This window comes from Hylobates moloch, unplaced genomic scaffold, assembly GCF_009828535.3.
Source record: "Hylobates moloch isolate HMO894 unplaced genomic scaffold, HMol_V3 SCAFFOLD_6, whole genome shotgun sequence".
Taxonomy (NCBI): domain Eukaryota; kingdom Metazoa; phylum Chordata; class Mammalia; order Primates; family Hylobatidae; genus Hylobates; species Hylobates moloch.
Genome location: NW_026652281.1, coordinates 53,550,613 through 53,564,192, shown reverse-complemented (window position 1 = coordinate 53,564,192; position 13,580 = coordinate 53,550,613). Strand labels below are relative to the sequence as shown.

Genomic DNA, 13,580 nt, shown 5'->3' with positions numbered 1-13,580 from the left:
ATAACAGGCATAAGCTTTGTCAGGTATGTTATGTTGGTGATCAGTAAGCATGTTGCATGAATAGTTTCTTACCTTTAGTTCCTTTCAGGTAACATTTGAGACCTCTTAAATCTCACTATAATTGTGAAAAGGAAAATGTATATTCCATCTAAGGTAGTGTTAATAGACGGGATTACCCAATGTATAGATGGAGTCATCCCTTGCTATCACAGGATATTGGTTTCAGGACTTTTGTGGATACTGAAATCTGCACATAATCAAGTCCTGCAGTTGGTTCTTCAGAACCTGCACTTACAGGAAAAGTCAGCCCTCCACATACGAAGGTTGTACATCCTGTGAATACTGTATTTTTAAAGGTTTTTCTTTTAGAGGTAATTGTAAAATTTTCCCTTACTATACTGGGGAAAAAAATTTCCTTCACTACTGAAGGCAATAGAAAATAATTAATACAATAACTAATAAGATACATTCATACATATCATCCTCTTTGAACTACATAATCTCATTCAGCAGCAAGGGCAGGAATTATCTTTATTTTACAGGTGAGGAAATTAAAACTTCTTAATAGGCCAGGTGCTGTGGCTCACACCTGTAATCCCAGCATTTTGAGAGGCCGAGGCCTCCCAAATACAGAATACTGTATTTAGTTGCAGATGTAGAACCTATGGATGTGAAGGGTAGGCTGCATTTATTGGAAAAAATTCATGTGTAAATGGACCCATGCAGTTAAAACCTGTTATTCAGGTATCAGCTGTATGTAGAGTGTGCCTGTCTCTCAGTTGCTTTATTTAATTAGCTAAACATGATGCTTCCATCTGCTCTCCTTTGTCTAAACACATATATTTGGCAAGAAACTTAGGCCAGGGTTAGGCCGGGTGTGGTGGCTCACACCTGTAATCCCAGCACTTTGGGAGGCTGAGGTGGGCAGATCACAAGGTCGGGAGTTCGAGACTAGCCTGGCCAACATAGTGAAACCCCGTCTGTCCTAAAAATACAAAAATTAGCCAGGCGTGGTGGTAGGCGCCTGCAGTCCCAGCTACTCAGGAGGCTGAGGCAGGAAAATCGCTTGAACCCAGGAGGCAGAGGTTGAGGTGAGCCAAGATCGTGTCACTGGACTCCAGCCTGGGTGACAGAGCCAGACTCCGTCTCAAAAAAGAAAGTTAAGCCAGGGTTACTGTTTTGATTTTAGACTGAATTAGTGAGTCAAACTACTTTTAGTTATAGTGTTTTATTTGTTTGTTTATTTTTAAATAATAGGATAACATAGATACATTTTCTGGTCGATACTTTCATATATTGTCAGCTCTTCTTCACCTGCATCCTCCTTGGAAGTCTCCAGCCATGTCAAGATATTATTTAGAGTTGTTTCAGTGTCCAACTTGTATGAAAGGAGCATGGTCTTTAGTAGAAGTCCTTATCAGGTAAGGAATTTCACATTTGACGATGCTACATTTCATTGAGTAGTTGTTATGCTAATTATTTTTTAAGATACTGATGAAAGAAGTATCTTTCTACTTTTGGAAAAGTTTTGTTGCAAATACAAATATGTATTTATTGCAAAACTTATGAAAAGGCAAATCTGTATTGGTCATGTTTTTCAGTCTGTTTCCTAAAAAAAATAAAAAGTGAATGCATGAAATGGACTCACTAGAAAGCCAAATCATTATTATTTTTAACAAAATATAAATTTGCCTATTGTTTTTTAAATGAAGAAAATTAATTTATGGAATATGCATATCATCAGTTTTTGTCACCAAAAGTGTAGACATTTGTAACTATAGTATCTATTTTAGGGCTTCAGTTATATTTTTTTCAGCTAGAAATTTGAATTTTAAAACAGAACTTAATATTTCCTAAATATGTCATCTCTTTCATGCTTCTGCACATGCTGTTACTGCCTAGACCTTCCTCTGTCTTTCAGATGTTATTGTCTCCAGAAATTGTTTCACCTTCTTTCTTCCTAACAGAAAAAGTTTTCCCCTTGCTATTGAAATAACTGTATTTGATAACCCTTATTCTTCTGGGAAGATCTTTTCTTTTTTTGAGACATGAGTCTCGCTCTGTCACCCAGGCTGGAGTGCAGTGGCCTGATCTTGGCTCACTGTAACCTCTGCCTCCCAGGCTCAAGCAATTCTTATGTCTTAGCCTTCCAAGTAGCTAGAATTACAGGCATGTGCCTCCACGTCCAGCTAATTTTCGTATTTTTTCATTTTTAGTAAAGATGGGCTTTTACCATGTTGGCCAGGCTGGTCTCAAATTGCTGGCTCAAGTGATCTGCCTGACTTGGCCTCCCAAAGTGCTGGGATTATAGGAGTGGACCATCACGCCTGGCTGGGAAGATCTTTTTTTTTTTTAAATCTAAGTGTCCAGTTTCAGGAGATTCATGGTAGAGAAAGGACACCTGACTAGCCATGCAAAGGCTAGACCTCTGGTTAGCTCTTTGAGATCATAAAGATTCACATACCATCTTGGTTGTGATATATTTAAAGTGAGCTAATCAGTTAACCAGCATGCATTTATTCATTCTTTTAACAAATTCTTTAGTACTTATGGAGAGCCAGACACTGTACTACATTTTAGGGATTAAAAAGATGATTTAAATAACAGTTCCTTCACTTTGAAAGTGACTGAGATGTAAACAATACCAGCACAAAAGTACAAGCCCAACAGTACAAGCCCAGCATGGGTATATGATGTGAGGAAATAGAGTTTATGTGGCTGACATCCTTCATAATTTCCAAATCTATTCCTTTCTTCACTGTCAATTGTCTTTATTTTAAAGTTCCTATTTCTTCTTATATAAACTATTGCAGTAGCTGCTTTATTGATCTTGGGTCTATTTTTTTTCCTTTTAATTTTTCTTCCAAAGTACCCCCCCAGTATGCTCTTTCCAAAGTGATCTTGTCATTTCCCATATTAAAGTCCTTCTTTGACTCACATACATTGAACTACCTATAGAAGATGGTTCAGATTTCTTAGCGAAATACATGAGACCCTTCATGAGTTAGCCTTTATATATGTCTCAGTTCTCATCTTCACCACTTTCCTGAATGTGTCCAATCGTTATTTTTCATATCCTGTCTTTTGCTCTTATGTTTTCCGAATTTCCTAGTTTGTTTTGTTTGTTTGTTTGTTTTGTTTTTTAAGACACTCTGTTGCCCAGACTGGAGTGCAATGGCACGATCACGGCTCACTGCAGCCTGAAACTCCCAGGCTCAGGTTATCCTCCCGCCTCAGCCTCCTGAATAGCTGGGACTATAGGCATGTGCTCCCACGCCTGGCTAGTTTTGTATTTTTTGTAGAAATGGGGTTTTACCATGTTTCCCAGGCTGGTCTCCAACACTTGAGCTCAAGCTTTCTGCCCGCCTCAGCCTCCCAAAGTGCCAGGATTAAAGGCATGAGCCACCATGCCTGACTGCTTCGTTTCGCTTCTCTTCTGTCTTCTCTTTTCTCTCCTCTCTTCTCGTTTGTCTCTTGTCTTCACTTTTCTTCCTTTCCTTTTTCCCTTTTCTTTCCTTTCCTTTTTCGAGTCTCACTGTCACCAAGGACAGAGTGCAGTGGCGGGATCATAGCTCACTGCAATCTTGAACTCTTGGGTTCAGGCCATCCTCCTGCCTCAGCCTCCTGAGTACCTGGGACTACAGGTGCCCACCACCATACCTGGCTAATTTTGTTGTTGTTATGGTTGTAGTTTGTTTGTTTGTTTTTTTGAGAAGAAGTTTCACTCTGTTGCCCAGGCTGGAGTGCAGTGGTGCGATCTCGGCTCACTGCAACCTCTGCCTCCCGGGATCAAGTGATTATCCTGCCTCAGCCTCCCAAGTAGCTGGGATTACAGGCATGTGCCACCACACCTTGCTGATTTTTTTTTGTATTTGGTAGAGTTGGGGTTTCACCATGTTGGTCAGGCTGGTCTCGAACTCCTGACCTTAGGTGATCCACCCGCCTCCACTTCCCAAAGTGCTGGGATTACAGGCATGAGCTACTGTGCCAGGCCTACATGACTAATTTTTAAATTTTTTGTAGAGGTGAAGTCTCCCTGTGTTGCCCAGGCTGGTCTCAAATTCCTGGGCTCAAGCAATCCTCCTACCTTGTCCTCCCAAAGCGCTGGGATTACAAGAATGGGCCACCAGGCTCAGCCATAGTTTTCCCTTAAAATGCAATTTAGCTGCCACTTTTTTACTCTTGACCTTTCCTTTAAGTTTGTCACTCACATCAGGCCTATGACTTTCTTAAGGATAGGTGCTCAGTCTTGTTTTTCTTTCTTTAAACTTCCCTCTTACAGAAGGTGTTCAGTCTTAAATATCTCCATCCTTTATATCTAATATAATGCCTGGAATGTAAGTGCTTAATAAAGGTTTGGATGAATTTATTGATGCTATAGTCGATAGATTTTGGGCAGCTTAAAAATAGACTTTTAAACAAACAAAAATACCCAGATTTCATTTCAAAATAATTGGGTACTGGGGAGGTGCTTAGGGAAGTGGTAGGAATATAAATGAGCTAAGTGATACTAGTCTCTCTACTTTTGTATATATTTGAAATATTCCATAATGTGTAGAGAAACGTAAGTTCTGTATCTGGCAGTTTTCAGAAAGACTGATTAACTATGTGGGCATGAAGGATCTTATAGACAGATTGAATATTAAATAAATTGTTAAATTTACAGCTACTAAGGACTCTCCTGAGAATGTTATATTAAAAAAGAAGACAGGGAAAGTGGAGACAGAGGTAGAAAGTTATAAGTGCATTGTTGATATAATCAATAAGAAAGGTGGGAGATTGTAATAGTGTTACTTAGACACTATTTCTTAAATCCTAGAGTTCTGAGTAATCGTCTATTCTCTTTAAAAATATATTACAGAAGTGTGCTGTCTGACCCAGTAGCCACTACCCATATCTATTTATATTTAAATTTTATTCAGACTAAGTAATTAAAAATGTGGGTCCTTGGGTATATAAGCCACATTTCAAGTGTCTAGTAGAACATATACATCATCACAGAAAGTTCAGTTGGAGAGGACTGCTCTAGAAGACAGAAAGAAAATAAAATAATGAATTTTAAAAACTCTAAAAAAAGTAGCCCAAAATAATCTTCATTTACTAACTAATGAAAAAGAAAGTAATCTTGGGTAAGAAAGAGGAGGATTCTGGCGAGTATTATAAATTGAGAGGTTAGCTGGTCATTTAAATCAAAAGGACTTAATGAAATTTATTTATTTATTTTTTTATTTTTTTATTTTTTGAGACGGAGTCTTGCTCTGTCGCCCAGGCTGGAGTGCAGTGGCGCAATCTCGGCTCACTGCAAGCTCCGCCTCCCGGGTTCACGCCATTCTCCTGCCTCAGCCTCTCCGAGTAGCTGGGACTACAGGTGCCCGCCACCACGCCCGGCTAATTTTTTGTATTTTTAGTAGAGACAGGGTTTCACCGTGGTCTCGATCTCCTGACTTCGTGATCCGCCCGCCTCGGCCTCCCAAAGTGCTGGGATTACAAGCATGGGCCACCGCGCCCGGCCAACTTAATGAAATTTATAATTCTTTGTTCTCATCAGTGAAATAAAGAGCACAAAGGGAGAGTACCTGCTAATTATTAAATATTATAATCACTTGAAAAATTGAGAAATTTGATCTATTTATTAAGAATTAAGTACTCATGAGATATTTGACATTGTTTAATTTTTGAAGGAAGAAATGTATTAATAAAATTTTGTTGAACTTAATTTCTATTTTAAGAAAATTTTATTAAAATTCCAGCAATATTCTAGAAGGAGAATATTTTGTTCACAAATGACTTAGTGAGTTGCTTGTATGTTATAGATTGTTGGGTTCGTGTTTTTCAGGTCTTGCCTTTTCAATGAAAGCTTTTGTCATCAAATTTCAGAAAATATTGGCTCCAAGGTGCTCCACCTGACGCTGCTCAAATTTTTCTTTAATTTAATTGAAAGTGAAGTACAACATCTGAGTCAAAAGTAAGTTTTAATCGCAAAAATAACACTTTTCTAAATTTCTGTTGTTTTTATGCACCATTTTTTTTTTTACAATTATTGTAAATATATTTCTAAAAAGTCACCTTGTTTTCTATTTTAAGGTAGATTTGTTTTTAAAACATATTTCCAGATATTCTCAGTGGGAGTGAAGGTTTATATGCCCCTTTAAAAAATTTCCTCAGTTCACTTCCACTGTTCATTTGGATGGGTAAGAGTGTTTTCATTTTTTAGGATTTAAAAAAAATTCTTTAGTAATTGAATGCTAAGTAAAAAACTACACCAATTTTAAACACTGAGCCTACAATGGTAAGTTTTGCTCCAGCTCTAAAACTTGCAGATAGATTACTGTGTGTATATACATTGTCAGTGACTTTATTGAACTGGGGCCATTGTTTATATTTTGTCCTTTAGTATAATTGTTATAATCTTTATATTTTATGATCTATGTTCAAAAATTGCTAGCATTTTTTTTTGACAGGAGAGATGTCAAGTAATTGTCGTGATCACATTGGCTTAAAGATACACTTTTTGTTTATATTTTAATTAGGTTGTATGACTGGTCAGATTCTCAGAATCTGAAAATAACAGGAAAGGCAATGCTTCTTGAAATTTTTTGGTCAGGAAGTGAAACCTCTGGGCTTTTGACCAAACCAGTAAATATGCTTTTGGAATGGACTATATATTCTCACAAGGAAAAATGCAAGTCTAATGATGTAAGTAGGATTAATTTATAGATGAATAGTCTATGGAAAAATCACTTTGAATTATTTACCTTTTCCTCTCCTCTTTATTCTTTGGATCACTTGAAAACAATTAAAATGTACCCAAATATATCATTGTTTTCTATTTAGTTTATCTAATTTTAAGGTAAAAAGGCCCTTGGAGACTGGTTCCTTCATCGTCTCACGTTTGCATGTAGTAGCTAGTGAATTATTTGATAGTTACTGCTAAGAAATCTCTAGTTACTTACCTTTCTAGATTTTTTTACTTTTGTGCAATTTAATTCATGAAGAACTTAAGATTTAAAAATAAATGAGTCAATCCATACAATTTTTGAGGGGTACTACTAATAAATACTAATATTTATTAGTATTATTTTAAAACTACCTTTTTTGATGTTGAGTATTTTCTGAAATATTTCTTTATAAGTCGATTTTGCCTGTCATTAGAAATTTAACATATAGTGATTTTAGTGTATTATCCATCTCAAGGATAATAGTGTATATAGCAACATAACTGTGGCACATTTTGGTTGCATAATAAATATTAGTCACCTTTTTCCTTTTCAGTATGATCTCCCTTTGGAATTATCTGCTTTTTTGCATTATATCATTCATTTCTGCTCTTTTCTTTTAATTTTTTTTTTTACTTGTATCTTCTTGAATCTTCTTTTCTTTTTAGTCTTCATTTCTAATACATCCACTTAATATAAATTACCTATTGAGTTCAACTTGACATTCATTTCGTAGTTTGATACTTTAACCTAGAGTGCTCTGTTTTTTTTTTTTTCAAAGTATTTTCTATTGTTAATTTTGATTTCCCTCTTTGATCCAAGAGATATTTTTAAAAGGTGTTTTAAGATTTCTAGATAGATGGGTTTTGTTTGTTTGGCTGTGCTTTTTTTTGGTTAGTTTCTAATAGTGAATTATAGTTAAAGAATGCACCTAATGCAATTTCTGCTTTCTGAAATTTACTGAAGTTCTCTTTTTGGCTCCATATAAGACGAGGAACCAGAATGTGTTTTTTCTGTTGGATTGGATCAAACTTAATAATTGTTTTAATCAATCCTTCTGAATCGACTTTGTTGATTTGCTCACCTATTTATTTTTAAGTTTCTACTTTATGTATGCTAATGACACTTACTATTCATAACTGATATATCATGACTACTAGTTATGATCCTATAACTGCTAGTTAGGTAATATCTTTTTCAGGGATCATAAGCATAGTAGTTAGGGTGGAGAGCTCTGGTATCAAACTACCATGAAGTCTATTCTGTCTTAACAAAAATGCTTATGTAGTTCCTCGTCAAATACTTCCTCAGATCCATTTTCTCTTCTCTACGTTTTAAATTACCATTAAACTTACGTTATACCTTTTCTTCATATTCTTTGTGTTTTTCACCTTATATCTCCCTCTCCCTTTCTCTCTCCCTCTTTCTCTCCCTCTACCATTTCCCCTCTCCTCTTTCTCCCTCCTTCCGCCCTCCCATATAGATATTTTTTTTCTATGCTTGCCGCATTCTGGATAGTATTTTCATCCAGTTTTTAGTTCATTAGTTCTTTCTTCAACTGTGTCCAATATATTGTTAAACATGACCATTGCATTTAAATTTTTTGTATTTTTTTCCAGTTAAAAGACTTTTTAACTGTTCCAAACAGCTATGACTTGTTTTTATGAGTTTCAAGGTTTTCTTTTGTCTTTAACATGGCAATGACATTATCTATACTTGATTATTCCATATCTGAAGTCTTTATGGGTCTGTTTCTGTTGTTGTTTTTGCTGTTTCCTTCTCGTGCTTTTTTATTTTCTCTTGCAAGCTTGTTATTCACTATATGCTTTTAAATTGCATTTGAAAAGTTATTTGTAGAAACAATATGTGATAAAGACCAGAATATCTTCCCCCAGAAAGAATTTCTGTTGAACTTCTGCCAAGTGCCTGGGTGTACCGCTAGTTAAGGACTACTGTAATCCAATGTCTATGTTTGGGGGACTCTAGGTAGTTCAAATGAAGTAAAGGGCTACATATACATTTAGTTTTGCTTCTGATTCACTCTTACCATGAGGATGAAGCCCTTCACTTTTTCATCCTGTGAGCAATTAGGTTTTGGCCATGACTTTTTTTTTTTAATCTTTTCTTCCCCTTGCCCCAGAAACTACAGTTCTGTATTCTAGATTCTTCCTTAAAATCAGTGAAAGTCCTCAGGGCAAAGTCAGGTATCTGAGTAGCTCACGTGAGTACCTCACTAGATCTTGGCCTAGCAGTTCCTCATAATTTATTCTTTTTTTTCTGAAATGTTTTGCGTATTTCATTTAACATTTTTAGTTTTAGTTTTCTTCTCTAAGTGGGTTCAATTGAGGCCAGGTGCAGTGGTTCCTGCCTGTAATCCCAGCACTTTGATAAGCTGAAGTGGAAGGATTGCTTGAGGCCAGGAGCTCAAGACCAGTCTGAGCAACATAGTGAGACCCCCATCTCTACCAAAGAAAGAAAAACAAAACCAAAAATAAAACAGATGTAGTGGTGTGCACATGTATTAGTTTTAACTACTTGAGAGGCTGCCCTGGGAGGATTGCCTGAGCCTAGGAGTTGGAGGCTGCAGTGAGCTATGATTGCGCCGCTGCATTCCAGCCTGGGTGACAGAGTGAGACCTTGTCTCTAAAAAAAAAAAAAAAAAGGTTCATCTGAATTACCTCGGCCTTCATTAGAAATAGAAGTTTTTGCTGGTTTTTTAAAAAATACTGTTTAGTTGTCTGAGGCAGGAAAATAAAAGTTCTTTTTGAGGTACTATTTTTTTTTTTTTCAGTTGTCTGAGGCAGGAAAATAAAAGTTCTTTTTGAGGTACTATTTTTTTTTTTTTTCCTAAATCAACGTTAAAACGGGAAGATTGCTCGTGAGTATAGCTAGACTTCTTTGTGATCAAGTAATCCTGTTATTTAACAATAACCAGGTGAGTAGGCACTGTTTCATGCATGTATCTGATTTAAAAGGAAGTATGATTTTGCAAATTACAGAAATTGAAAATACTCAAATAGGACTACTATTTACACCTCATTGCCAGTTAAGTATAGCACTTTTAAGCTAAAGCTGATAGCATCTTTATAAATTACCGTCATTTTATTCACTTTTTATACAATGCAATCATTAAGGATAGAAAATATTTCTTCATTATAGAACATTTCTTTTTTTCATTCATTTGATTACATAAATGAAATTGCTCATTTATAACTTAAAACAATAAAATGATGTCACAATTTTACTAAGTCTTCAAAGGACTATCACAGATAATAAATTACTTAAGAAGCTCTGATGTAAATAGTAACAGATTTATACATATTTAACTTGGAAGATTTTTGTTCAAACTTATAAATAAAAGCAACATATTTGTGAAGCAGTCTGCAATAAATTGTAGCATTGTGATATGAGAACTGGTTTTAAATTTTGCAAATTAATATTTAACATTTGAATTGCTTAAATTGATATAAAACTGCTTTTTAAAAATTGTATTACCTTTCTGCTAGAATTCATTCTTGTACTTAATTAAATCTTTTTGGCAGTTTCCAGTTTCAAGAATTCCATGCATGTTCACAGACATCATTTTCTGTACTGTAAAGCATTTGTTTCTTGATTTGCTGAGTTGAAGTATTCAATTTAAGTCATTAGCTAAACAGAAGTCCTCAGTTTATGCTAATATTGTTTTGTCATAATGTCAATCAGCAAGTATTGCAGAGTGACACAATGGCAGTGAATTTCATTGTCATTAATCTGAGAAAGTGTTGGGCTTTCCTTGGCAAAGAGCAGAGGTGGGCTGTGTCAAGGTTATGGAGGAGGTGCAATTTTTACTAGTCCCACTTTTCTTTGAGATGTTCTTAAGTGCTATTGATAATTCTACAACATAGGTAGAAATGTAAGCTAGTTTATATTAATAGATAAGAAAGTTGATAAAGAGTTTAAATCACTTATTCAAGGTGTCACAGCTTGTTAGGGCAAAGCCTTGACTAGAGGCCAAGTCTCCACTGCACCACACTTTCTCATGTTTCAAATGCCAGTGTTTAAAACAGGAAGAGGCACAGTGTGTGCTTTATGTTTGCATCTTTCCAACAGAGTAGTTTGTCACGTATTACAGTGGGATATCATGGAAATCCCTAACCTGGGAGTCAGAAGGCCAAGATGCTAGTTTGTTCTACATTACAGATTAGTCAAGTTTTGGAAGATTGCCAATTTTATAAACTAGAAGTTATCTCTACTGGCAGATGATATAGAACCGTATTGACAGAATGTCTGGTAATAGAGTTTAACATATTAGAAAGGAATTCAAAGGTAAATATATATCATATATGGAAATCTTGTCTACCTTTTATTTCTTTGTTAATTCTTAGGGTATTCATGTTCTCTTCTGTCAGCTTTAACAGATATTTCAGTATTCCAAGAAAGCTGCTTTCCTTTGATGATTTATTTACTATTTTCTTACTAATCTATTTCTAAAGCTTATATATCCACTATACTGGAAGGAATAGCATCGTTGTTAAAGTGACAGTGAGTATAGTCCATAGCACACTGTCTTGGCCCTATTATTATTATGAGTGTGATAGTTAAGATTATGGTATGAAAGGATCTAAGAACCTGAATTGAAAGTGTCTTTTCATATAAAAACTTACTATTAATGGCTATGTAGTAGTGTGCGTGTTTAGCTAATGACATGAAAACAAGAATAACTTTCTCAGGATCTTTTTTATCATTGTAAAAAAGCTATAGTTATTCCTCAAAATCACTGCAAGACCTCTTACCTCTGTTTAATAACATTAATATCAAGGTAAATTTAATATTAAGCAATATATTAATATTCTATTGTGATTTTAACTATATGTACCACATATTTATATAAGGAAAGAGGGAAAGTCCCAACTGGTTGATTTTTTTTTTTTTTTTAATATTGTTTTTGGTTGATGGAAAGTTGGATTGTGTTTTTATATAAGGCTTCACTCTGTGGGCTAACATCCTTCTTTCCTGCCCAGAGTCTTAAAGCCTGGGTGGTCTAAAGTGATCTTGATTTACTATACCCTTGAGATGGAGAATACTTTCAGAAATCAAAATTTACCAACCTCTTCTTTCCTGATACTGTCACTGCTGATACTCAGATACATATTATGTTGGAAGGAACATTTTGTGGATGCATATGTGCATATGGACATAATCAATTTACTAGTTTAAATATATATTTTCACTGTTTTATATTCTCTTGATAACAGTGAGAAGTAAGGATTAACTAAATTGCTCAGAGTGATCAAGCAAGATACTGGCTTTACAAAGAATGGAGTTGATTTCTTGCAGTGTTTTCTGGAGACTAGCACTAGACCCTAGTCCTGCCGATCACACCAGGGGAGGTGTTGGTGCTACTGATGTGGTCAGACCTGCTGCTAGTTTCCCATGCCATATAGCCGCAACTGCAAGGCTTAAACTCAGCTCTCCTATCAAGGCAGGGGACTGGGTGGGATTGACAGCCACCTGTGAAGACTCACCTGCTAGGATCTGGCTGGCTATCTTGGTCCCTGATCATGTCAGAAGAAGGACACTACTTTCTTAATTATGCAGCTTTTAAAAATCTCCTCAGCCCACACTTGAGGGTCTCTCTCCTAGATTCTAATGTCTAGCCCTACACGAATGCAGTATGCTGCCCCTGATGTCATAGGACAACAGAGGACCTGCACACATGCTACTGGTCCTGACTGTTTTCCTTCCATAAACACTGTTCTGGCAAGCTGGTTGTGTGTGCTGCTGGACCATTTGATTATGTTTGCACAATAAACCAGAAATTGAACTTTGGTTTTGACATCATTTATCTGCTAGCTAGAGCTATTAGATATGGAATGATATCCCAGTGAAATATTGAATATACATATAAGAAATTTCTTATCTGAGGGCAGGAGAAACAAATCCAGTAGTCACTGAGAGTTCAGAGTGCTAGGGATTTCTTTCTCACTAATCCCATATTAGGCATAATATGTGCTAGTTTGGTGTGTAATATATAACTCTAATACACTGAAATACACATAATTTATTCTGTAATATGTAACATAATAACATACTGTTTATGAGTGTGTTAGTTTAGATTATAGTATGAAAGGATCCAAGAACCTGATTTGGAAGTGCCTTTTATATAAAACTTACTGTTCTAATCCCTAAAATTCCACGTAAGCTATGAAGACAAAGTGTGAAAATAATATTTTGAAAACACCTTTGATTTAAATATAAACATTTTTTCAAAACATTAAAACCAGCTGAAATTCCTGTGTTCCTGTTATTTGTCGTCTAGGCTTGTCGGATATGTGAAAAAAATCACAAAACATTTGGGTAAAAGGCATGTGAAAAGGTTTTAATAAATATTGTGATAATAGATTAGGTTATTAGTAATATTAGATCTGTTAGTTGTAGATCAGGTTCTTAGATCCTTTTATACTGTAATCTTAACTTTTATACATGAACAGAATGTTATGTTATATATTATGTTATTTAAGCATAATATATGCCCAATATGGGATTAATGAGAAAGAAATTAGATGGCAGAACATAGTTGTAATCTATTACTGTAGCATTTATTAAAACGTTTTCATATGCCTTTTACCCAACTATTAATTTAGTGATTTTTTTTTCCTACATATCCAACATGCCTGGACAGCAAATAACAAGAACATAAGAATTTCAGCTGGTTTTAATGCTTTGAAAAAGTGTTTATATTTCAATAAAAGGTGTTTTTAAAATTTTATTTTCACACTTCTTCATCTTCATAGTTTCTACTGAATTTTAGAGATTAGAAAAATACTTTCAAACATTAGGGTAAAGCACACTTAGAAGGTTTGTATGCCTTGTTACATTTCTTAT

General features: G+C 35.3%; 1 protein-coding gene across 2 annotated transcripts in view; it reads left to right on the top strand.

The window, feature by feature from the left end:
- SLF1 (SMC5-SMC6 complex localization factor 1) overlaps window positions 1-13,580 on the top strand; it is a 92,970-nt gene that overhangs the window by 42,997 nt on the left and 36,393 nt on the right. For both annotated transcript variants that reach the window (XM_058440709.1, XM_032156811.2), the window contains 3 exons: window positions 1,258-1,421; window positions 5,837-5,965; window positions 6,531-6,696. In XM_058440709.1, coding sequence (XP_058296692.1) covers window positions 1,258-1,421; window positions 5,837-5,965; window positions 6,531-6,696 — 459 coding nt within the window. The remainder of the gene's footprint in view (window positions 1-1,257; window positions 1,422-5,836; window positions 5,966-6,530; window positions 6,697-13,580) is intronic.